This window comes from Rhizopus microsporus (assembly GCF_002708625.1).
Source record: "Rhizopus microsporus ATCC 52813 unplaced genomic scaffold scaffold_7, whole genome shotgun sequence".
Taxonomy (NCBI): domain Eukaryota; kingdom Fungi; phylum Mucoromycota; class Mucoromycetes; order Mucorales; family Rhizopodaceae; genus Rhizopus; species Rhizopus microsporus.
Window position 1 is genome coordinate 493,002 of NW_019671922.1, and position 21,418 is coordinate 514,419.

General features: G+C 38.5%; 10 protein-coding genes across 10 annotated transcripts; 7 read left to right on the top strand and 3 right to left on the bottom strand.

Annotated features, from left to right (window-relative positions):
- Nucleotides 1–553: 553 nt before the first annotated feature.
- Nucleotides 554–3,604, bottom strand: RHIMIDRAFT_291594 (acetoacetyl-CoA synthetase-like protein). The gene is made up of 9 exons (XM_023613825.1): nt 3,352–3,604; nt 3,069–3,293; nt 2,829–3,009; nt 2,745–2,772; nt 2,578–2,692; nt 2,092–2,530; nt 1,965–2,029; nt 1,204–1,910; nt 554–1,148 (listed from the first exon to the last, which is right to left on the bottom strand). The coding sequence occupies exons 1-9, from the start codon at nt 3,479–3,481 to the stop codon at nt 1,014–1,016; spliced, it is 2,025 nt and encodes a 674-aa protein (XP_023466733.1). The 5' UTR covers nt 3,482–3,604; the 3' UTR covers nt 554–1,013.
- Nucleotides 573–943, top strand: RHIMIDRAFT_127727 (uncharacterized protein). Its single transcript, XM_023605495.1, has one exon. The coding sequence runs from the start codon at nt 626–628 to the stop codon at nt 872–874; it is 249 nt and encodes an 82-aa protein (XP_023466734.1). The 5' UTR covers nt 573–625; the 3' UTR covers nt 875–943.
- Nucleotides 3,605–3,664: 60 nt separating the features above from the next.
- Nucleotides 3,665–4,861, top strand: RHIMIDRAFT_306071 (alpha/beta-hydrolase; the record flags this gene model as incomplete). The annotated part of the gene is made up of 6 exons (XM_023614485.1): nt 3,665–3,813; nt 3,867–3,901; nt 3,955–4,024; nt 4,084–4,105; nt 4,161–4,341; nt 4,388–4,861. The coding sequence occupies exons 1-6, from the start codon at nt 3,681–3,683 to the stop codon at nt 4,859–4,861; spliced, it is 915 nt and encodes a 304-aa protein (XP_023466735.1). The 5' UTR covers nt 3,665–3,680.
- Nucleotides 4,858–6,027, bottom strand: RHIMIDRAFT_251122 (uncharacterized protein; the record flags this gene model as incomplete). The annotated part of the gene is made up of 1 exon (XM_023610796.1): nt 4,858–6,027. The coding sequence occupies one exon, from the start codon at nt 6,025–6,027 to the stop codon at nt 4,858–4,860; it is 1,170 nt and encodes a 389-aa protein (XP_023466736.1).
- A 52-nt stretch (nt 6,028–6,079) lies between these two features.
- Nucleotides 6,080–7,784, top strand: RHIMIDRAFT_226144 (phosphoserine aminotransferase). Its single transcript, XM_023607554.1, has 3 exons — nt 6,080–6,280; nt 6,325–7,361; nt 7,414–7,784. The coding sequence occupies exons 1-3, from the start codon at nt 6,237–6,239 to the stop codon at nt 7,512–7,514; spliced, it is 1,182 nt and encodes a 393-aa protein (XP_023466737.1). The 5' UTR covers nt 6,080–6,236; the 3' UTR covers nt 7,515–7,784.
- Nucleotides 7,785–9,358: 1,574 nt separating this feature from the next.
- RHIMIDRAFT_127785 (uncharacterized protein) lies at nt 9,359–10,464 on the top strand. Its single transcript, XM_023605497.1, has 3 exons — nt 9,359–9,438; nt 9,496–10,126; nt 10,174–10,464. The coding sequence occupies exons 1-3, from the start codon at nt 9,404–9,406 to the stop codon at nt 10,330–10,332; spliced, it is 825 nt and encodes a 274-aa protein (XP_023466738.1). The 5' UTR covers nt 9,359–9,403; the 3' UTR covers nt 10,333–10,464.
- A 608-nt stretch (nt 10,465–11,072) lies between these two features.
- On the top strand, nt 11,073–12,097 carry RHIMIDRAFT_201785 (Pkinase-domain-containing protein; the record flags this gene model as incomplete). Its single annotated transcript, XM_023606570.1, has 4 exons — nt 11,073–11,253; nt 11,295–11,432; nt 11,481–11,942; nt 12,006–12,097. 4 exons carry the CDS (start codon nt 11,073–11,075, stop codon nt 12,095–12,097), a joined length of 873 nt encoding a protein of 290 aa, XP_023466739.1.
- A 46-nt stretch (nt 12,098–12,143) lies between these two features.
- RHIMIDRAFT_251125 (uncharacterized protein) lies at nt 12,144–12,802 on the bottom strand (the record flags this gene model as incomplete). Its single annotated transcript, XM_023610797.1, has 2 exons — nt 12,144–12,472; nt 12,562–12,802. The coding sequence occupies 2 exons, from the start codon at nt 12,800–12,802 to the stop codon at nt 12,144–12,146; spliced, it is 570 nt and encodes a 189-aa protein (XP_023466740.1).
- A 111-nt stretch (nt 12,803–12,913) lies between these two features.
- RHIMIDRAFT_127779 (pantothenate synthase) lies at nt 12,914–14,128 on the top strand. The gene is made up of 4 exons (XM_023605496.1): nt 12,914–12,960; nt 13,048–13,511; nt 13,560–13,596; nt 13,648–14,128. The coding sequence occupies exons 1-4, from the start codon at nt 12,951–12,953 to the stop codon at nt 14,094–14,096; spliced, it is 960 nt and encodes a 319-aa protein (XP_023466741.1). The 5' UTR covers nt 12,914–12,950; the 3' UTR covers nt 14,097–14,128.
- Nucleotides 14,129–16,863: 2,735 nt separating this feature from the next.
- Nucleotides 16,864–21,009, top strand: RHIMIDRAFT_226152 (cysteine proteinase). Its single transcript, XM_023607555.1, has 12 exons — nt 16,864–17,054; nt 17,117–17,261; nt 17,318–17,484; nt 17,543–18,375; nt 18,429–18,840; nt 18,892–18,974; nt 19,023–19,275; nt 19,327–19,489; nt 19,542–19,760; nt 19,819–20,470; nt 20,523–20,642; nt 20,700–21,009. The coding sequence occupies exons 1-12, from the start codon at nt 16,967–16,969 to the stop codon at nt 20,958–20,960; spliced, it is 3,396 nt and encodes a 1,131-aa protein (XP_023466742.1). The 5' UTR covers nt 16,864–16,966; the 3' UTR covers nt 20,961–21,009.
- The last annotated feature ends 409 nt before the right edge of the window (nt 21,010–21,418 follow it).

Genomic DNA, 21,418 nt, shown 5'->3' on the forward strand with positions numbered 1-21,418 from the left:
TTCACCCTATTCTCCAGAGTTCAACCCAATTGAACAGTTTTGGGCAGTAGTTAAGAACAAAGTCAAGCGTAGTAAGTTTGAAGACAAGGAGGACCTAGCTACCTCCCAATCATCTTCATGTATTTATACAGCATTCTGTGAACGTTTTTGAAAAGTGTTTAAATGAGGAGTATATTTAAACCAACATTCAGTAAATAAAGATTGTTAAAGATATAGAACTTTAGAGAAAAGAAACCAGTCCTTTGAGAGAATAAAAACCGCCCTTTGAGAAAATATTAACCGCCCTTTGACAAAAAGCCGCCCTTTGGCGTTGGAACGACTGCAACAGTTACAATGCCCAAAAAAGGAATTTGAACTCAAAACTGTAGTCTTCACGAATGTAGAAACCGTCTTTTATAGAAGAAAAATAATTTCTTTTTTCCAAAAAGAATTAGAAGCACTTGATGACAGAAAAAACTAGCGCCATGGTCTCTATGGTAACACAATGAGCAATGATATCATATCCCTTGACATCATGATTATGCAGATTCACGAGCGTACAATTATGTATTTATCCTTTCTAAAAAGTCTATAAAAGAAGCGCTTTTTTTCTTTTTCTTTTCTCTTTGTCTTATATTACATCATCATGTCTGCTAGAGAAAATGAACAAAGAGCAAAGGAAGCCGTTGACAAGACTGCACACAACGCTAAAGAAGAATTAGAAAGACTTCGTGTTGAATATGAAGATCTCAAGAGACGAACGCAACCCAAGGTTCAAGAAGCTCAAAGCTACTTGACTTCTCCCTCAGCCATTGGTTTCTATCAAGGTGTTATTGTTGGTGCTTTTTTGGTCTTGGGTTACGCTAAATACAAGGGAGGACTACTACTTGCTTAATTTTATTTGTAAATAAACACACGTCGTGTACGCTGATATTAAAATACAGACCCATGATACATTCTTTAGAATTATTCTATATGCTTTTTTATTGTTTTATACACACACATAAGGACAGCTATTTATATAAATGACGAGACTACTGTACTAATTCAGGAATATTGTAATAATATTCAAGGCTTTCAGGATTGCTTAATGTACCAGTAGCCATGACCTTTTGTCCAGAAAGTATCTTTTTAACAGCCACTTCAACCTTCTTTCCGTTAATCGTATACTATATATATTGTCGGTTAGCTTCAGAATAAAAAAAAAAGTACAATGACACTTACAGGAATATCAGTAATAGGAAGAACAAAGGCAGGTACATGTCTTGGACTTAGTTCACTACGAATAGTTACTTTGATCTTCTTGACCAAATCTTCATTAAACTTGTGTCCTGCCTTCATCTTGAGGAACAGTACCACACGTTCATCATCTTCATTTTTAATCTTTTGGCCCACACAAAGTGAATCCTCAACACCGTCTTCTCTGAATCGATCGACGACATTGTAGATCTCTGCACTACCAAATCGAACACCGCTAGGGTTCAAGGTGCCATCCGATCGACCAAGCATGACTACACCGCCTGTCTTGGGATTGATCCAGACAAAGTCGCCATGGTACCACACATGAGGATAAACGCTAAAGTAGGCACTCTTGTATTTAGCTCTTTCAGGACCATCACCGTACATTTCGACAGGCATACATGGGAACGGTGTCACACAGACAAGATCACCAGCTTGAGCAAACACAGGCTTATCTTGATCAGCCCATGCTTGTATGTTCATGCCAAGACAGATACATTGGATCTCGCCTCTGTAGACGGGCAATGCTGCGTTTTGTCCTGCAAAGAGTGAACAGATATCGGTGCCACCTGTGATACTGCCGAGCATGATGTCGCTCTTGATATGCTCATATACAAAATCAAAGCTTTCGGGCTTGAGTGGAGAACCAGTAGAGTAGATGGCTTTCAGGCTATCGAGTTTACATTGCTCCTCTGGTTTAAAAATAAGGTTAGACGATATCTTTGTATCTCTAAAAGTAAACTTACTTGGATGCACGTTTGCTTCTTGCAAGGATTGAATGTATTTGGCAGACGTGCCAAAGTAAGTGATTCTATGAGTAAATAATGATTAGAATTAAGTGTTTCATCTGCAATCATTCTTTTCATAACTTACTTTAATTCATCCACCAATTCCCACAAAGAGATGGGTGCAGGCTTGAAAGGACTTCCATCCCAAAGGACAATGGTGGATCCTACGCTGAGACCTGCGACCAACCAGTTCCACATCATCCAGCCAGTGGTCGTGTAATAAAAGAAGATATCATCAGGCCCCATGTTTCCGTGAATGACGTGTTCTTTCTTGATTTGGAGTAACAACCCAGCTCCAGAATGAACGATACACTTGGGCAATCCTGTTGTGCCCGAACTGAAGAGAATAAAGGCAGGATGATTAAAGGGCAGCTGTTCGAATTGAATACATGTAGGCAAGGCATCTTGGGGAACAGATTTATTAAAATCGTCCCATGAAATACTCTGTGGAATATCTTTCAGTTCTTCTTGAGTTACTTGGCCGACAAAGGGAATAACGACGACCTTTTGAAGACCAGGAAGACCTTTAAAGTGTGTCAGTTGATGTATTTTGTCTCGAGAGCAAGCTTACCTTCAACAACTGTCTTGAGTTTAGGTAAATGGTCTAACGTCTTTCCATTATAAATAACCTTGTTCACAGAGATCAACACCTTGGGTTGGATTTGTGAAAATCTATCTAGGACACCCTATTGCTGAACTTTAATTTGATTTTCTCACGAGAAAATAGCAGACACTTACTGTGGTACCGAAATCAGGGGAAGTAGAGCTATATATCAGTGTGATAAGTCTCGCTTTTTCTTTCTGTGTATGCTTGGTACTTACCTCCAAATAGCACCCATGCTTGTGGCAGCCAACATGGCAATAATAGCTTCAGGGCAGTTTGGAATATAAGCAGCCACACGGTCGCCCTTCTTGATACCTAGGTTCTTCAAAGCAGAAGCAAATTGAAGTACACTATCATTTAGCTCTGCATAGCTAATAAATCGCTTCTCGTGACCTTCGCCTATGTCAGCGCATTAGGCACAGAACAACAACCGGGGAAAAAAATATATATTATTTTACCTGTAGCAATAATAGCCGTCTTATCTTTACTCTTACACCACAACAAGTTCTCTGCAAAGTTTAATCGAGCACCTTTAAACCATTCTGGAATGCTATCCATAGGAACCGAGTTATCCAAGACTTGATCACCCTTGGTAGTATGGACAATCTTGGTATAATCCCACACTTCGCTCCAAAAGTCTTCTGGGTTCTGAACAGACCAGCTCCAGAGCTCTTGATAACTGCCTGGTAAATGATAAAACGTGAGAAGGATGATCCAGTATGAATGTTTGGTTTGGTTTACCTAGTTTAGCACTCGTGTATTTTTTTTGCATAAGAGAGCGAAACTTTTCCATCTCAGTCTGCTCAGGACAAGAGGGTTTCCAGAGACATTTGGGCTCGGTTGATAAGGAGTGTTCAGATACAATTGACATGGTTTGATAAAGAAAAAGAATTAAAAAAAAGGAAGAAAAGGACGCATTTTTATGTGCTTTGGAGCGTGGGATAATTCATGATGGCCCTCACGGCCAACAGGTGTTTACAGACATCAAAAGCAGTCACAGCACCATAAAAACTCCAGTCTATGCGCTCAAGCTTTTTTTGGCCTTTTTTTTCATGTTCTGAGCATAAAAGATGACATTTAAGAACCCAGACACACTGACTCAGAAAGGACATGCGGAAGTAGGACAAAGTCGAGAATCGAAGCCTGTCAAGATATATTATGAGATACATGGCAATGGGTCTCAGCTTGTTATGTTGGTGATGGGTAAAAGATTGATAACCTTTACTCCTACTTTTTCTCATATATTTCATTTACAGGACTTGCCTTAGCCTGTGGTGCTTGGGATTATCAGGTACATTACCCAATACGGAGATACAATTGATATTTATGCAACATCTTTACTAGACAAAGTACCTAGCAGGAACAGGACAATACAGTGTGCTCGTTTTTGACAATCGAGGTGTAGGACATTCTGGTAAGTCAAATAAATATAAAAAAATGATAAGCGTGAAAATATTCATATTATTTTCCCAGATGCCCCCATTGGACTTTACTCGTAAGAAGAAATTGCCTGAAAAAGGAAATAAGAGCGCCCTAACCCTGTATTCTAGTACATCTCAAATGGCACAGGACGCATTGGAATTGCTTGACCATGTTGGCTGGCATGACCGTGTTCACCTCGTGGGCATCTCCATGGGCGGTATGATATCTCTTGAGATGGTCGATGCGGACCCCTTTCGGTTTATATCGCTTACGTTAACAAGCACAACAGCAAGAAGAAATATACCCACAGTAAGTTTAAATACATTAGAAACATTCGAGACTCATTAGTCTTTAGTGGGCTGCCGTCTCTGCCTTATCAAGAATCGCATTTATTTATCGTGATCCAAAGGACCAGCTAAATGCGGCCATTGACCTTGTCTATCCACCCGAATGGTTAGAGCAAAAGCCAGCAAACTCAACTAAGTACGCCACAAACCGAGAGTTGGCATCATCTTTGCTCATTCGGCGCATGCGAGAGACACGTCGTCAACCGTTACATGGCTACTTAGCCCAACTTGCCGCCTGTTTTCGTCATTCGGTCTCGGACAGCCGATTGGTCAATATCAAACATGGAGGCTTGCCCGTGATGATCATCACAGGCACATTTGATAACCTCGTCCGACCCGCTTACTCATACCACATGAAAAAGATACTCGATCCTGTTCGCTTTGAACTGTTTGAAGGCAGTGGTCATGGTATTCCGGAAGAACAGCCCGAAAGATATAATCGTTTATTAGTTGAACATTTTAATAAATCATCCAAGCTTTAAAAGTGATTTTGCTGTGCGAGTTCAGCCAGCAGCACATGATGATCTTGATGACTTGCATTATGCTCAACTTTGTTGAGTGCTTGTTCTATACGTTGCAACGTACGTGGCTCAAAAATCTCATCTGGTGCGCCTATCTTTTGCGCACGGTAGTAGAGTGCTAATGCTTTTAGGTCTTGACCGCCATCAATGTAGTGTACAAGCATCTTTTGCATGATATCTCTTGTGGAATCCATATTTGCCTTTGCTGGTGCATGTTTGATCAGATGCAGCAATAGGTGTTCTGCCACTGTCAAATCGTGCAAAGAGGACAACATTTTCTGTACAGCTCCTATCCAGACGGTATATTGTTGAGCATTCAATGACGCCTGGTCGTTCCTACTCAAGTACTCTTTCACAAACTCTTGAAGTGACGCATGGTGACATTTATCCGAAATCAAATACTCTAGGTACTGTGTGTAGAGCCCCACGCCTGGCTTGATAGTATCTGCGTGGAGTATGATGTCACGCCATAAAAATTCCAGTGCATGCGAGTCCCCAGAGGCGATATAAAAGTTGAGTAACACGCTACAGTCAAACCCATACCGTAATTTGAGCAGACTCAAGCTTTTCATTTGTTCGACGAAATCTTTGGCCTTGTTCAGGTTGCCTTGTTTCATATAGGCCTGAATCATATAAGTAAATGTGCGTGTAGTGGCAAAGATGCCACGGGAATCAAATTTATGAATGACTTTTTCAGCAAGTGGTAAAGCATCGCTGGCGATATAAGCTCGTATCAGTCGATTGTACATGGACGTTGTCTTGACCTGTTCTGTATACATTTCATTTTCAATTTGCTGTAACCGTTCTATATTCTTGCCTGCTGAATCAATTGCTTGTTTGAATTCTTCTAGTCGTGACGGTGAGGCAGTCGCAGGTCGAGAAAAGATAGCATGCTCAATGATGTGGCTGTAGGTTTGTGTGCTCTTGGTGCCTTGTTCGTTGAGTTTTTCACGAAATGAACTTGTGATGCCTAGATAGAGATCTTTTTCTTCTTTGGGTGTAAGGAAGCGAGTGAACCAATTGTTGGCTCTGCTACTAAAACATGCTTTGGTGGGTCTTAAGCAAGTGCTTCTGAAACAAGTTGCACGGCGTAAAACGGACTGACTGAAAAGTGTTGAATTAGACATGACGTAGAGAAAAAAATAAAATAAAATGCAGTCTATTGCTTCAACTAGAAAAAATACAATAAAAGTGGGGTGTCTATAGACGGAGATCGAAACGAATGCAACTGCCGTAATTGGATGTCAGATCTGCTTGAGTCATAAAGAGATGGATTTGATAATTATATAAAAGCCATGTTTATTTTTACTCTTTTACTTTTCTTCCGTATACAATCATGTCTCCACGCGTACTTAATTTTGGCGCTGGCCCAGCAAAGATGTAAGTTTGAACTTTTACAAAATTGAATCTCACACGTCAAATAGTCCTCGTGAAGTCCTGGAAAAGGCGCAAAGAGAGTTTTTAAATGTCAACGGTACTGGCATGTCCGTCATGGAGCTTTCTCATCGTTCCAAACCGTTTGGCGCCATTTTAGCCAAAACCAAAGCCGACTTGAAAGAAATTATGAATATTCCTGACAACTACAAGATTCTGTTTATGCAAGGTGGAGCCACAACCGAGTTTGCCTGTATTTTTTACAACTTGATCGCGGCCAAGCAGGAAGCGCTTCGAAAAGCAGGCAAAGAAGGTGAGGAAATCGTGATCGACTACCTTGTGTCGGGTGCATGGTCAAGCAAGGCAGCACAGGAAGCTGAGCGTTTGAAGCCTACAGTGACAGGAAATCCTGTACGTGTCCATCGTGTGTTTGACGTGAAGGCAAGTAAGGGCAAATATGGCTCAATTCCTGACGCCTCTGAATGGCAATTGAGCGACCCAAAAAAGAATAACGTCGCTTATGCATACTATTGCGATAATGAAACTGTTCATGGCGTCGAATATCCATCTGTACCTGAAGTGGATCCCTCCGTACCTTTGGTGGCCGATATCTCCAGTAATTTCTTATCTCGACCTATCGATGTCTCCAAATTTGGCGTGATATATGGTGGAGCACAAAAGAATCTAGGCCCTTCTGGTGTGACAATTGTTATTGTCCGTGATGACCTCTTGGTCGATTTGACGGTTGGACCAATTCGTCCATTGATGCTTGATTTTAAGACAATGGCAGATAATGATTCAATGTACAACACGCCTCCTACCTTTGCCATCTATATGGTTGGACTCACCTTAGAGTGGCTCAAGGAACAAGGAGGATTAGAAGTGATAACTGAACAGAATAAGCGCAAATCAGATAAGTTATACAAGGTGATTGATGACTCATACCTCTACACAAGCCCTGTTGAACCAGCCTGTCGCAGTCGTATGAATGTTGTATTTAAGTTACCAAATGAAGAACTAGAAAAGGAATTCTTGAAAGGAGCAGAAGAGAGAAATATGCAACAATTGAAAGGACATCGTTCAGTTGGTAAAGTATTTACATACACATGATGTTATTTTATCTAACTTGTATTCAAAAGGGGGAATTCGAGCTTCTATTTATAACGCATTACCAGAAGAAGAAGTGGACGCATTAATTGCATACATGGCTGAATTTGAGAAAGCTCATATTGTTAGTTAAATCTTGTTCAACTTTTGTGTTTACATAAAACTTGTATAATTTACTTAAATTTGTTATGAAAATGAAAAATAGTATTCATTTGGATGCATGGATACAGTGATTTGAAACAAGCTTGATACTTCCAGAAGACGATTTTACTTTAAATGCAACAAAAATACTGACTCAAACTCAAACTTATCTTGGCCAAATAGTAACGTCTTCTATATGTCATTTAAGTTTATGTGGTACACTATTTTCGGAAAGAGGTGTCGCGCTGACTTGTCGCTTTTTCGTATAAATTGTATTATAAAAATTGCAAAAATACGACTTTGCTTTCTGAAAAGATTGCATTAACAAAAGCATGTTGTCTAAAATTCTTCGGAGCCACAAAGTATTTAGTCTCACTTGGACCAATTTTGGATTTGTGCTATTTGCATTAGGTACACTGGGTGTACCAGTTTTTCAGACACTGGCGCAAGTAGAGCAGTTCGAATAACAATGGTCAGGATCTTGGGTAGTATCCCAAGTTGCGTCATGTCATGCCATGACTAAGAATAGCTCTCCCGAGGTAATGGCTGTAGCATTCGCCTTGGTTACTTGACAAGGTACTAAGCTTGAATATTCTAGTGTAAAATTAGATCATAGTCTATCTGTTATGCTTCACCAAGGTCAAAGATCGAGTGTAACACCTATTTTCATAAACTCAATAACCCAAAATAAAGCAACAGCCTTCTTTTAAAAGAATCCAATACTATATATCACATCAAAAAGACCTCCTTATCATAAAACTCGTCATTCACATCTCTTCTGAAAAGCAATGCCGTATTTCAGAAAGCTTTATATACAATCTATACACAAAAGCGCCAACTCACAGCTATACTAATATCTGACAGCATGTGTATCTGACAATCAAGATCCCTGTTGAACGTCAGACGACATGTCTATTTGTTCGATTACGATAACAGTGCATTGTTCAATATTAAGAACTTGACTGACTCTTTCACCGAGAAGAGGCCGATTGCATCAAAAGAGTGACAACCTCGAAATTGAAAACAAGGAAATTTTTAGAATTTAGCAGCAAGCGGCTGCCAACACTAGTACAACTTGGATCAGCTATAAGGTTCATCGGACTATCGAATTTGTTCAAATATAGCATCTTTGAAGACAGTAACCACTTATTGATGCGATCAGCATGCTAAACTTGGAAGGTGCAAAGTAAGAAATGGGAACGTGCATTAAAACGCTTTTATTTCATAATTACACTAGCGTAAGGCAAGTTTATCATTGATTCAGGCGAATAATGTGTATGATGTAATTTTTATTTTTATTTTTGAATTCAATAAGCTACTATGTTTGATGTCTTACTCTTTTAAGAAATGAACAATACTAACGCACTCACATTTTATTAGCCATAGTTTGCATTAACATAACCTAATAAATGGATTGAAGGAACTGCAACATATAGCAAAGATACATCAAGCATGCTCACTCCCTTGGTAGTTTATTAGAGAAACATGATGCTTAGGATAACAAGTGATGGCATTCAATGTCTGTTGCAAGTACATTTTGTATAGTACTTCTTACAAGAGGATGACTACATTATTTGGCTTAGTTTATGTAATAATATCATTACTGTTATTATTGTTATCGTTATCAAGCGTCTGTAATTAAAGACTGATAGCAATGCCTATCGTGTCCCTAGGTAATTTCAAAAAGTCTGGCCTATATAAGTAATCGTCTCGTAAAAATTCCTAAAAGGTCCCAAAACGATTTCCTAATTTGTCTCAAGTTACTTTTTAGAAAGTCCTCAACCCTATTTCAAGTCACTGTCTAGCCCCTCTTTCTCTCTCTCTCTTCTCTTTTCTCTTTCTTTTCTCTATTTTTATTTCTTTATTTACTTACGTGGGCGCATGACTCATACAACCATTATTCAAGAAAATCCATTGTAAGTCACTTTAATCAATATAAATATTTTTTTTATATATGTACTCACATCCTATAGACAAGAAGAAGCTTTGGCAGAGGGACTAATTCGATTAAGACAAGAAAAGGCAGAGGATGAACAAGAAAAAGATAACCAAGAAAATGAAATGATTAAATTTTCTCGAGAATCATTACACAGTTTTCAATTTTCAACAAACATACCGCTTTCAAGAAAACTACATGAAACTTGTACTATTTTAAGAACTCACTTGAAAACAAAAACAGCGGATGCACCAAACCATTCTGGCATAAAGCCAAGGAGCAGGACATTGCCATCTGTCTACTCCTCTCCCGCTTCTTCTTCTTGCTCTTCATTTTACAGCTTCCAAGAAGAAGAAGAAGAAGCAGAGGAGGAACAAATTTACGTCCCACATTTACACAACAGAACGAGACAGCAACAAAATCAGGCTATATTAACAACATATGATGATTTTCGCATAATTATCACCAATGGTATAGCAAAGGATGTTCTTGTCAGTCACGATCACGATCAACAAGAACAGCTTATCGGAAAACAAGTCATCGAGAACCTAATTGATCCTTCTTACCAAAACCGGTTAAAATCAATTATTGTGAAACGGAGAAAAGAGGCACTCCATAGTAGCAGTATTCATGCAGATGAAGGCACAGTGATTGTCTGCGGAGAAATTGTAAGGTCACAATGATTGTGTATACAAATATTAACTCTTTTTACTAGATTCCCATCATCAAATTGGACGGAACCAAGTCGTCTGCTTCTTTATGGTTAAAGGAAAAAAAGAATGAACTGGGCCAATCTGTTTTCATCTGGATATTTGAAGAGGTTTATGAAAGTACTCTGACCATTCGAGTCAATGACGAGGTAAGTTACCTCTAGACAAGACCTTTGTCTTTTTGTAATCAAGACTATTCAAGGGTAACATACATCATATTTTGGACAAGAATGGGTTAAAAGATCTTTATGGCTATGATACAGATGAGATCTTGAATGAGCCATTATCCAAGCTGATCCCTTCATTGACTTCATCCGACTGGAAAAGCACGATTCAATCTCGATTCTTTGGTAGTGAAACTAAGAAAGGGGCTCATTTTCCCATTATTGTTCGTCTATTAGATCATACTACTATACATATTACCTCTATGCCTCTCATTGCTGGCCTCATGACCATTCGCTTTGATGGTACAATCGAGGGATGCAACCAGGTCTTTGCTAGATGTCTCTTCGGTTATGCACAGGACGAGCTCTTAAAAAAGAACATTTCTGATTTGCTACCTCAATTTCCGACCTTGTTCAAAAATCTTAACCGAGATGACCTACTTCAGCATGGACTCATTATCAACAACACAATATGCAGAAAACTTGTTGATCATTACAATGGTCCTGATAGCCGATTACGCATGCTGACTCATACCCCAAACAATCAACCTTTACCCCTGCTTATTGGTATCCATCGTGATGGCACACCTCTCGAGGTTCAGCTTCAATTGAAACTGGTCGAAGAAAAGGAAGAATGTGCTCTTTGGATTTCATTTGATCGTGAACTTACATTCAAGAGATACGGTCATCAACACTTGATCTCTTTACCTCCTCCTGTCGATGAAAGACAGCCACCTCCGATGGTGCGGTCAAAGAAAAAGGAAATTCCGGAAGACGCCATACTCTACTCTGCTCAACAGCCGAATGCAACCTGTATCGATGATTATATTGTTATTGATGAGTTAGGCCAGGGTGCATATGGCTTAGTGAAAGTAGCTGTGAAAAAGGATGATCCTGAAAAGGCAAGCCCTTTTTTGTTATGTTTTATTCTGGAATGTTAATTCTGTTTCTATAGAAACGAGTCGTTATCAAATATGTCATCAAATCACGGATCCTCATTGATTGTTGGACAAGTGATCAGATGCTCGGTACAATACCCGTTGAGATACACATTTTGCATACATTAAGAAAGATACCCCATAAAAACATCAGTGATATGCGTAAGTGATTCAAGTATTCACCTTGTACGGTTGCTAACAACACTTCAGTCGATTACTTTGAAGATGATGACTATTATTACATCGTCATGGAATTCCGTGAAACTATGGATCTGTTTGATTATATAGAATACAATGAGCAGATTAATGAAGACAACATACGTAAAATATTTAAGCAAATAGCCTTGGGTGTAAAACACCTTCATGATCATCGCATCGTTCATCGTGACATTAAGGATGAAAATGTAGTGGTGGATAAAGACTTGAATGTACAAATCGTGGATTTTGGAAGCGCTGCCTATATAAAACAAGGTAGAAAGTACGAAACATTTGTGGGAACCTTGGATTATGCTGCTCCAGAAATCCTTCGAGGCCAGACTTACTCTGGTAAGCCACAGGACGTCTGGGCTTTGGGCATTCTGCTATTCACCTTGATCTATCGTGAGAATCCATTCTATGATATTGATGAAATCATGAGTCAAGAGTTAAGAATTCCATTTGTGTTATCCAAAGGTATACAAAAGTATATGTCTTAATTCATTCTTTGACATATCTTTCTCTCTCTCTCTGTTATAGGTTCAGTGGATCTTATTTATAAAATGCTCGAAAGGGATGTAGATAAACGCATTGACATTCAAACAGTATTGGATCATCCTTGGTTAAATTAATAAAATAATACTGTTTTATTATTTACATTGCATTTGTTGTATGTCATCAAAACCCTTGTCCAATTCCTGTCTTTTCAATAATATCTTTCATGACACCTTCTTCTTGGCATAATTCTGGATGGATATATAAAAGTGATTTTGGCTTTGCTGTCTTTTCTCCAATACGCCCAACAGCCTGACTAGGGTCTGTGATCATCCAAGTTGTAAAGATGCGACTGGCAGGTGCAATAGTATCTACAGGAACGGTCGTTGTATGATCTCTAGCGGTAAAGGAAAGAGTATGGATGGTCAATTCTTTGGGTACCTGTCCTTCTTCAGGTTGCTTGGGCACAGTGATCTTTGTCACATAGGGTGACATGACCCATTGGATAAGTCCTGTAGAAGCAGCGCTAGTAGCAACAGCTTTAAGGGAAAAAAATGTCAGTTCGACCTTTTTTTATCAATTCTTTTTCCTTTCTTTTTACCTGCGCCTACAAGTGCAGCCTTAGCAACAAATGGTACAGGGACATCAATAACAAATACAAAAGGAGATATACCAACGCCAAGGCCAAGGGATGTAATAGAGAACAATTTTAACTTTTTGGCAACATTAGCCATGGGCCCAGTATAGATCGTTACTGGGCCTTGTTGACTAGATGTGTATCTCTTTTGAAGAACAAAAGCGTTGAATCCTCTTGCTGATCGGCCAATTCCAGTTCTCAACATGTCAAAAATAGAGAGATAAACTGTCAAGAAATTGGGTGCCTGGAAAGTGGGCTTTACAGCTCACATTTTCACCGTCACGTCTTGTCCAAAAGGGGATAAGGTTACCCCTTCCTTTTTTTAAAAAACAGGAATAACCAAGAACAGCATAATGAATACCAGTAAGGGACTTTTGTATATTGATCAACGCACATCATATTCATTACATATGCACACATAACACGTAAATAATTTCTTTTTTTATCTAGTTAGAATGCCTTCTGGAATTCGAGTCTTTAATAAAATTGCCGACTTTAGACAATGGCGACGCTCACTTTTATTAGAGGAGAAAACATTAGGCTATGTGCCTACGATGGGAGCTCTTCACCAGGGCCACCTTGCGCTTGTCACAGACGCCAAGCGACACTGTGATCATGTAGCCTTGACTATCTTTGTCAACCCTGCCCAGTTTGCACCTACTGAAGACTTGGCAACTTATCCACGCACGTTACAGAGCGATTTGGATAAACTTGCTGATCTTGGTGAAGGCATGGCTTCAGCTGTGCTGGTACCTCAGGTAGACGAGATGTATCCTACAGGTATTGAGTTGGATGTTACAAAGCAGAAGGGTACCTTTGTCGAAGTCTTGGGACTTTCCAAGCAGCTCGAAGGCGTTACGCGTCCTCATTTCTTTAGAGGCGTGGCAACTGTTGTATCCAAATTTTTAAACATTGTAAGATAAATAGCTGATTTATATCTCTGCTTTACTTACTTTCATTAGGTTCAACCCGATCATGTGTTCTTTGGACAAAAAGATAGTAAAGTGCTGTTATGCAATGATTCGTATTCCTCACCTATTTCATGAATAGTTCAACAATGCTTTGTGATTCGTAACATGATCAGAGATCTTCACTTCCCGACGAAAATGCACATCTGTCCAACCGTTCGTGATGAGGGTGGACTTGCTCTTTCATCTAGAAACGCTTATTTGACACCCAAGCAGAAAGAGTACGCTTTGACGCTATATAAGTCATTAAAGCATATGGAATCTATGTACCAATCTGGTATTCTCGATGCTCCGACAATCCTTCAACAGGGCATTCAAATCATCCAAGACGCTTCCGATCAGGTCAAGCGTGAAGGTCACGATTGGGACATGAAGCTGGACTATGTGTCAATCAACTCTGCCAAGGATTTGTCAGAGGTCACAGGGGAAATCAATCGTCAGGATGGATGTGTGATTAGCATGGCTGTATTTGTAGGAAAGACTAGGCTGATTGATAACATCTGTTTGGACGTAGAATTGGATGATAAATAAGAATAAAATCAAAAATACCAACCATACATTACTATTATGCATATTTTAGAATGTTTCTACATTAACCTTGCAAGCTTTTTCTCTACATTTTCGATAAAAATCATCTTTGCTTATGCATAATTAGAGACCCAAGGAAATACATTGACAACATTATACATAAATAGCAGTCATGTACTCCTTTCCTGTAAAACTCCCATTCAAATCCTACTTTAATAATATTCAGTTCTTCTTACTGAAGAATATACTCTGCTAGCCATCGACTTATTTGCAGCACCCAAACTTTTCCCTAAATAGTATTAAAGGACTATTCTGAAGCTGACACTCTTTGTTGTACATGAATCACTGCAAAGTTGGCGAAAGAACGTATTCGATGTAAGTGGTTAGAAAAAAAACATCTACCGCAAACTCGCGGTCGTCGACAGAAGATCCAACAGCATAATAGAACAGAGGTTGGCCATTTACCAGTTCATTGAATATGAAGTTAGATGTGCTGAAATAGGTAAAGAGGTAGCAACACATACAGAAATCAAGTGTATGGGTATAGCTCAACCAAGTTACCAAAGCCCCCTAAAAGATATGCTTTACCATCTCGCACATGGACATCCTGAAAAAGATAATACCATGGTAATATTCTATTTTATAAAAGCGATTTATAAGCAAATAATCATTTTATACTTACAAGATGCGAGGTGAACCCGCCTTGATGGATATTTCCGCATGATTTGTGTGCAGAGATAACAAGAGCACCATACAGAACATTATATATAGAGCTGCTGAAGTAGAAAAAGAGAAAAAATGTCGACATTGACCACAGTTTACGTAAAGAAGTTATTCCAAACAACAAAATAATCTAAATATATATCTCCATATTTCATTCATCATTTTTCAAGAGTAAAACTCTAATGGATAATAGACTAAGCTGCCACTGACATTTTGATATTAATTATTAGATGAAAATAGATATGGCTAATATGTTAATGATGGTTTTTGTTTTTGTTTTTGTTTTTTTTTTTTTTGAAGAACATACTATCCAAGAAAGTTTAGAGTTTAAACCCGCATGTGTAAAATGTAGAAAAGAAAAGATACATACTTAAAGGGTATAGAACGGCCCCAAACGAAACATCTCCAATTTGTTCTCGGCTTCTGTTAATTGCAATATACTGCATGGTACAGCTGTAGCCAATGTCTCTTTTGGTGGAAAAGTAAGCAAAGATTGCATTGCAATCGTTTCATGATCCTCTTTAAAAATATCGAGACTCTTGACGGTTTCTTCAACTAAGCACTAAATACCAGGCAGAAAAAAATATTAGCACTGGTTTTGTTATCACCTATAGAAAGAATCCCTGATCATTTTCATTTACCTTAATACTCCAATAGAACTCTATGCTGTAGAGCACTTGTTCAAGTCTGTTATCAAAACCTGGCTAAATCTCGAGACTTTGTTCAAGCCAAAGTTCAAAGAGCGGCCATTCTCGGATATATTTGATAAACCAGAGCCGAACTGTCCTATCTACATCGCATATAATTAAAAAGTGAATGAACTTAATAATTCTAATATACTAGCGCCTGCAGTGTATAAGAAATAGACTTTCAGTTTTTTGAAAGTCTTCATCGAACCAAAGGAGCACTCGTTAGCTATGGTTTTCATCATGGAAAGTGCGCCGGGAAGTCTTTCGTAGTGGTCAACGGAAATTTTGGAATTTTCCTTGTCGATCATTCAGTCCGTTCACTGATGAACATTGACCCCAGCTATACGCAGCCTTCACGCTGTCCGATCAAAATTTGAGTTCCAAAGTCGTCTCTTTGCTGTTTAAACAATTTGTCCTGTATATTATTGTCATATAGCAACGTCTAGTTCTAATATTAAGATAAACGACTATAATCAGTATGAATAAGACATAAATCATCATTTTTATATAAAAGGATGTACTTCTTTTAAAGATGATCTTTATCACAATAGAAGCTTTTATTACCATTACCTACGGTGCATGTCGCCTATAACCTGCTCAAGCCTTTTTAAAAATGTCCTTTTTCGGGCGCAGCTGTTTGTCAACGTGTATTTTGCTAATAACAAAGATTTCACTGACTTGGCTGTTATAACGCTACAAAACTTTTGACATACTATCACCCAATTCATTATGGGCCAAAAGATTACAAACAAGGCCTAGGTTGATATGACTGTATAAAAGATGAGGTATTAACTTCAATTGTGGTGTACAATATATAGTAATACACCTTTAGTAACCATGATTTTGCCTTTTTTTTTTTTTTTTTACCCTTTTCAGTTACCGAGATCTCCTTAGGGATTATACAGAGCTTATGGTGCGCCTTTTGAGATACTATTTTAAATATGCCAAGCTCATGCACTGATCTGCCACGTATCAACCTCAAGTGTTTACAAACATGGAAAGCTGACACAATTAGCGAATATAATCTATCTTCAGAAAAAACGAAATAGACAAATTGGTAGACTCATAAACACCTTGTAGAAAAACAACAAGAGTCTCTGCTTTTCCTAAAGATAGAAAGCATCTGAGCACTCATTTTCTTCCTTTACGCATACATTCATTGATCAATCGTCTTTATGTGTGATTATTTGAGAAAGAAAGGCGACAGAAAAAGAGAGAAAAGTAGAACAATGTTATCATCATCAAAGGCTGACTCCACAAATACATAATGAATTTTGTACATAAAGCCCCTCTATGTCCTTATATAATTCTCTTGTAGTGTTCAAGTAGTAGTCAAAGTAGTCTCGTCTCACAAATTCCTAAAAAGGCTCCAAAAGATTTCTGTACTCAGTATGGATCACCTTTTTTTTTCTATTACTTTTCCATAACACCTTTTTTTTTTTTCTCCCTTAAGGTTACGCCATGGTTGTCAATGCTTCTAATGATAAAATTGTAATAAGCACTAAAGAGAATGAACTCACGGCTGAGAAAAAGCCAAGTGTGCTTGATGGTAAACAGACAAAGCTTTCCCCTTCCTTTCCTTTAAATAACACATGTATTTATGCTATCTAGAGGAGACTATGCTCAAGACTCTATTGCCCAAAAATAACGACCTAGAAACAGAGGAAACAGGTGTATTTCACTGGAATATTAAGGATTGGAAAGGATTAGAAGACAAATGTCACGGTCCTGTCTTTCATGTAAAAGGCTTTCCATGGTATATATAAAAAAAGGAAGGTCAAGCATATATTTTGATATTGACATCTCTCTTAGGCGCATATTATTATTTCCAAGAGGCAACAACCAGAAAAAATCGTTTTCATTTTACTTGGAAGTAGCTGATCCAAAAGACGGCACTTTACCCGAAGGATGGCATGTCTGTGCGCAGTTTGCACTCGCTGTGTCCAACCCTACAGACCCGACACTCTATTATAGCAGCCGTAATGAAGAATTTACTTTATAGAAAGTCAACATGAAAGAATTAACAGTTTTATATAGATGCTAATCACAGATTTTCAGCGGATGAAATCGACTGGGGCTTTACACGCTTTTATGAAATTGAAGATTTAGACAAAATGACAAGCAAAGCAGGCCCCTTTCTTGTAGACAATGAGATCGTCTTGTCTGTGTTTATTCGTATCGTAAAGGATGAAACAGGTGTTCTTTGGCATAACTTTGTGAATTATGACTCCAGAAAGGAAACAGGCTTTGTTGGTATTAAAAATCAAGGAGCAACATGCTACATGAACTCGCTACTACAGTCTCTCTATTGTACCAACAAATTCAGAAAGGCCGTATACGATATTCCAACTGATAATGATGAGCCTACAAAAAGTGTTGCCTTGGCTTTACAGAGATGCTTTTACAACCTCCAGTACTCTTCTGCGCCCGTGGGTACGACCGAACTGACTAAATCCTTTGGTTGGGACACGCTCGATGCCTTTATGCAGCACGACGTCCAGGAATTCAATCGCGTACTTCAGGACAACTTGGAGGAAAAGATGAAAGGAACACCAGCAGATGGCGCCATTTCAAAGCTATTCCAGGGAAAGACAAAGAGTTACATCAAATGCATCAATGTCGACTTTGAATCTTCACGCGTAGAAGATTATTATGACATTCAACTCAACGTAAAGGGCTGCAAGAACTTGCAAGATTCCTTTGATGACTATGTTGCAGAGGAAATTTTGGAAGGTGATAACAAGTATATGGCTGAAGAACACGGTCTACAAGATGCAAAAAAGGGTGTGATCTTTGAAAACTTTCCTCCTGTTTTACATTTACAATTGAAACGATTTGAGTATGACTTTATGCGTGATACCATGGTTAAGGTAAACACAGACAATAGTCCAATGTTTTCTTTTTGTCTCATGTCCACAAATAGATCAACGACCGACATGAATTCCCTCCAGAAATCAATTTGGATAAATATTGTTCCAACAGTGACAAGGATGGACCCTATGATTATCAACTTCATGGGGTGCTTGTTCACAGCGGCGACTTGTCTGGGGGTCATTATTTTGCTTTGATTCGACCAGGTAAAGACGACAAGTGGTTCCGGTTTGATGATGACCGGGTGACGCCTGCATCCAAGAAGGAAGTATTTGAGGAAAATTATGGTGATGAGCCACTTCGTGACAGTAAAGATTTGTTATCGCCTACATTCAATTCAAGAATCAACAGTGCACGTATGATGAAGAAGTTTACAAATGCATACATGCTCGTCTATATCAGAAAGAGTAAACTGGATGATATCTTGGACCCAGTCCTTGAATCAGATATACCTGTTCATCTAAGTAAAGAATTCCCTTAAAAAAAGAGAGAAGCAAACTAAATTCAATGTGTAGAGCGTAGATTGGATGACGAAAAAGCCATGATTGAAAAGCGTAAAAAAGAAAGACAAGATATGCAACATAATGTCAAAGTGGCTGTAAGTAAATGGTATGGGATATAACATTTTCTCTCTCTTTCTTCAAAGGTTATCACGGACGATTCACTTAAAGACTACCAAGGATTCAATTTGGCTGTATTCGATGATCGTTATTTAGAAGTGTCACCTCATGTAGAAGTGTTCAAGGCACCAAAAATAGAAAAAGTGAGCGAGTTTAAGAAGCAGTTGATGGACCATTACAAGTTGGAAGCAAGTCAATTAAGGTTGTGGTACATCCAGACTCGTCAGAATAAGACCAACCGAGTTACCCAATGTTTAACCAGTGCTGAGGATAAATTACGTAAGAACATCCCACAAGATGGATTTCTGTTGAACTAATGTATGAATGTAGCACTTGAAAAGCTGAGAGAGTTAACTTGTGGTAGTGCCTTTAACAACGGTTTAACTAAGCTCTATTTAGAAAAGTCTGAAAATGATAAGCCATTGCCTTCACTTCGAAACGATCAAGTACTTTTGTTTGTCAAGTATTTTGACGTAAAAGAACAAAAACTAAGGTAAAAAAAGAAGGAGAAAAGCTGCCATACTCATACTTGTGTGGAATCATAGAGGACTTGGTCATATGTTTGTTTCTCTCAATGACAAGATTGCTAGTATATTATCAAACTTGAATGAACGAGCCGGCTTAAAGAAGAGCACATCAATCCAACTGTTTGAAGAAGTTAAACCTTTGTCCATTGAACCTATCAAGACTGATCAGACATTCCGCAAGATAGATATTCAGCATGGTGATATCATCTGCTTCCAAAGTTCACTATCCCAAAGAGAGTAAGTATATATGCATATATCCTGCATACTGCAGCACGACTGACACACTTATTTATAGGATGGACGACTTGTCAAAAAAGGGATATATTACAACAGCACCCGACTATTATGCATCATTATACAACAGATCATTTGTGTTATTTAAGCCTCTGCCTTCAACGCAGCATAAACAAGAAGCAAAGCTTGTCTTGAACAGGCACTCTAGTTATACTGTTGTTGCCCAGGAGCTTGCCAAGGAGATAGGAGCTAACCCAAATCGAATCAGATTTACCTCCTCTCATCCAATTACACATCAGCCTCGCGAGGTCATTGCATACAAACCCGCAGCAAAGTTAGAAGAAATGATGCCTAATTTGCCCAAACCTGCTGATTATCAACAGTTTGTCAGTTTTGAAAAGATGAATACACCCATTCTGTTCTACGAGACATTGGAGGTCGATTTGGCTGATTTAGAGTCCAAACGGTCCATCGAAGTCAGCGTGCTTGGTCCCACGTTGAGAAAGGAAACAAAAGTGACAGCTCTCGTATCGAGAGCAGGCACCGTGCGACAGTTGTTGGATCAAGTGATTACCAAAAGTAAAATGGAAGTCAAGGACCCTGCAAAAATTCGTTTGTATGAAGCAGTTGATAGCAAGCTGACAAAGGAATTTTCCCTTGAACAACCTGTAGATAACGTAGCAACCGAAAAGAATGCCATTGTCTATGCTGAAGTAAGTTTTTATTTTTTGTTTTTTCTTTGTTTAATTAATATTTTGCTGGTAGCCGATTCCAAAAGATGAATTGGAAATGAATTTAGATACAGATCGTCTTGTACAAGTAGTTCATTATCATAATAAGCCTACAGAACTTCATAGTGCTCCCTTTAGATTTGTAGCCATCAAGGTAAAAATTCCAAAATATTTACAGTATATATACTCAGCTAAAGATAAAATAACGTAGGGAGAAACATTTGAAGAGACAAAGAAGCGATTACAGAAACGAACGGGATTGGGCGACATGGACTGGAAAAAGGTTAAATTCACCGTTATTAGAAATATTTACTCATCAGAACCACAAGTGGAGCCAATTGATGCAAATGACTTTGAACTTCGTAAAGCCAGGCTTCAGGAAGAGGACGCACTTGGTCTGGATCATGTTGACAAATCCTCAAAGAGTCGATTTACACATGTGTTTGATAAAGGCATTTTTATTAGGGGATAAAATAAAATACATCATTTTCAGAAACTATTCGCACACATTACAAGATCAATAACAATTGTACTTTAGTTGACTATCAATCCTTTCTTTATTATTAAAAAAGCAATAAATTTTGTCTGTTTGAGAGAAGAAAAGATAAATGTGGTCAACACTTTATAACAAAATGAAAAGTTGTTAGAGAATTCATATAAATAATCTGATCTCGACTTCTTTTTCTTTTCAAAAAGTAAGACTGGCTATTCCCCAGCTAGTCCTAATGTATGTTATATTTTTTACTCTTGCAAGAAACTTACGTGTAGTATTATAAATCATAAAGTCGAGAACAGTACCGGTGCTAGCTGGGGATAGTTTGGTTCTTACCAAACTTTGGTCCCATCCGCTCTCTTTCTTGCTCACCTTCTTAGTTTCTCTTTGCTTGCTTCTTTTTTTTTTTCTTTGCTCTTTCCGGGCTGGTTATCGCC

Bases quoted from the DNA above. Each gene is read 5' to 3' on its own strand.
- RHIMIDRAFT_127727 (XM_023605495.1), top strand. From the start codon at position 626: ATGTCTGCTAGAGAAAATGAACAAAGAGCAAAGGAAGCCGTTGACAAG.
- RHIMIDRAFT_291594 (XM_023613825.1), bottom strand. From the start codon at position 3,481: ATGTCAATTGTATCTGAACACTCCTTATCAACCGAGCCCAAATGTCTC. The intron at 2,773-2,828 runs GTAAGTACCAAG...ACTGATATATAG, and splicing joins AGCATGGGTGCTATTTGGAG to CTCTACTTCCCCTGATTTCG. The intron at 2,693-2,744 runs GTAAGTGTCTGC...GTTCAGCAATAG, and splicing joins CCCCTGATTTCGGTACCACA to GGTGTCCTAGATAGATTTTC.
- RHIMIDRAFT_226152 (XM_023607555.1), top strand. From the start codon at position 16,967: ATGGTTGTCAATGCTTCTAATGATAAAATTGTAATAAGCACTAAAGAG. The intron at 17,485-17,542 runs GTAATGAAGAAT...AGTTTTATATAG, and splicing joins GACACTCTATTATAGCAGCC to ATGCTAATCACAGATTTTCA. The intron at 20,471-20,522 runs GTAAGTTTTTAT...TTTTGCTGGTAG, and splicing joins ATGCCATTGTCTATGCTGAA to CCGATTCCAAAAGATGAATT.
- RHIMIDRAFT_127779 (XM_023605496.1), top strand. The intron at 13,512-13,559 runs GTAAGATAAATA...TACTTTCATTAG, and splicing joins TATCCAAATTTTTAAACATT to GTTCAACCCGATCATGTGTT. The intron at 13,597-13,647 runs GTAAAGTGCTGT...TTTCATGAATAG, and splicing joins GTTCTTTGGACAAAAAGATA to TTCAACAATGCTTTGTGATT.
- RHIMIDRAFT_127785 (XM_023605497.1), top strand. From the start codon at position 9,404: ATGACTCATACAACCATTATTCAAGAAAATCCATT. The intron at 9,439-9,495 runs GTAAGTCACTTT...CACATCCTATAG, and splicing joins ATTATTCAAGAAAATCCATT to ACAAGAAGAAGCTTTGGCAG. The intron at 10,127-10,173 runs GTAAGGTCACAA...TCTTTTTACTAG, and splicing joins TGATTGTCTGCGGAGAAATT to ATTCCCATCATCAAATTGGA.
- RHIMIDRAFT_226144 (XM_023607554.1), top strand. From the start codon at position 6,237: ATGTCTCCACGCGTACTTAATTTTGGCGCTGGCCCAGCAAAGAT. The intron at 6,281-6,324 runs GTAAGTTTGAAC...CACGTCAAATAG, and splicing joins GGCGCTGGCCCAGCAAAGAT to TCCTCGTGAAGTCCTGGAAA. The intron at 7,362-7,413 runs GTAAAGTATTTA...TGTATTCAAAAG, and splicing joins GAAAGGACATCGTTCAGTTG to GGGGAATTCGAGCTTCTATT.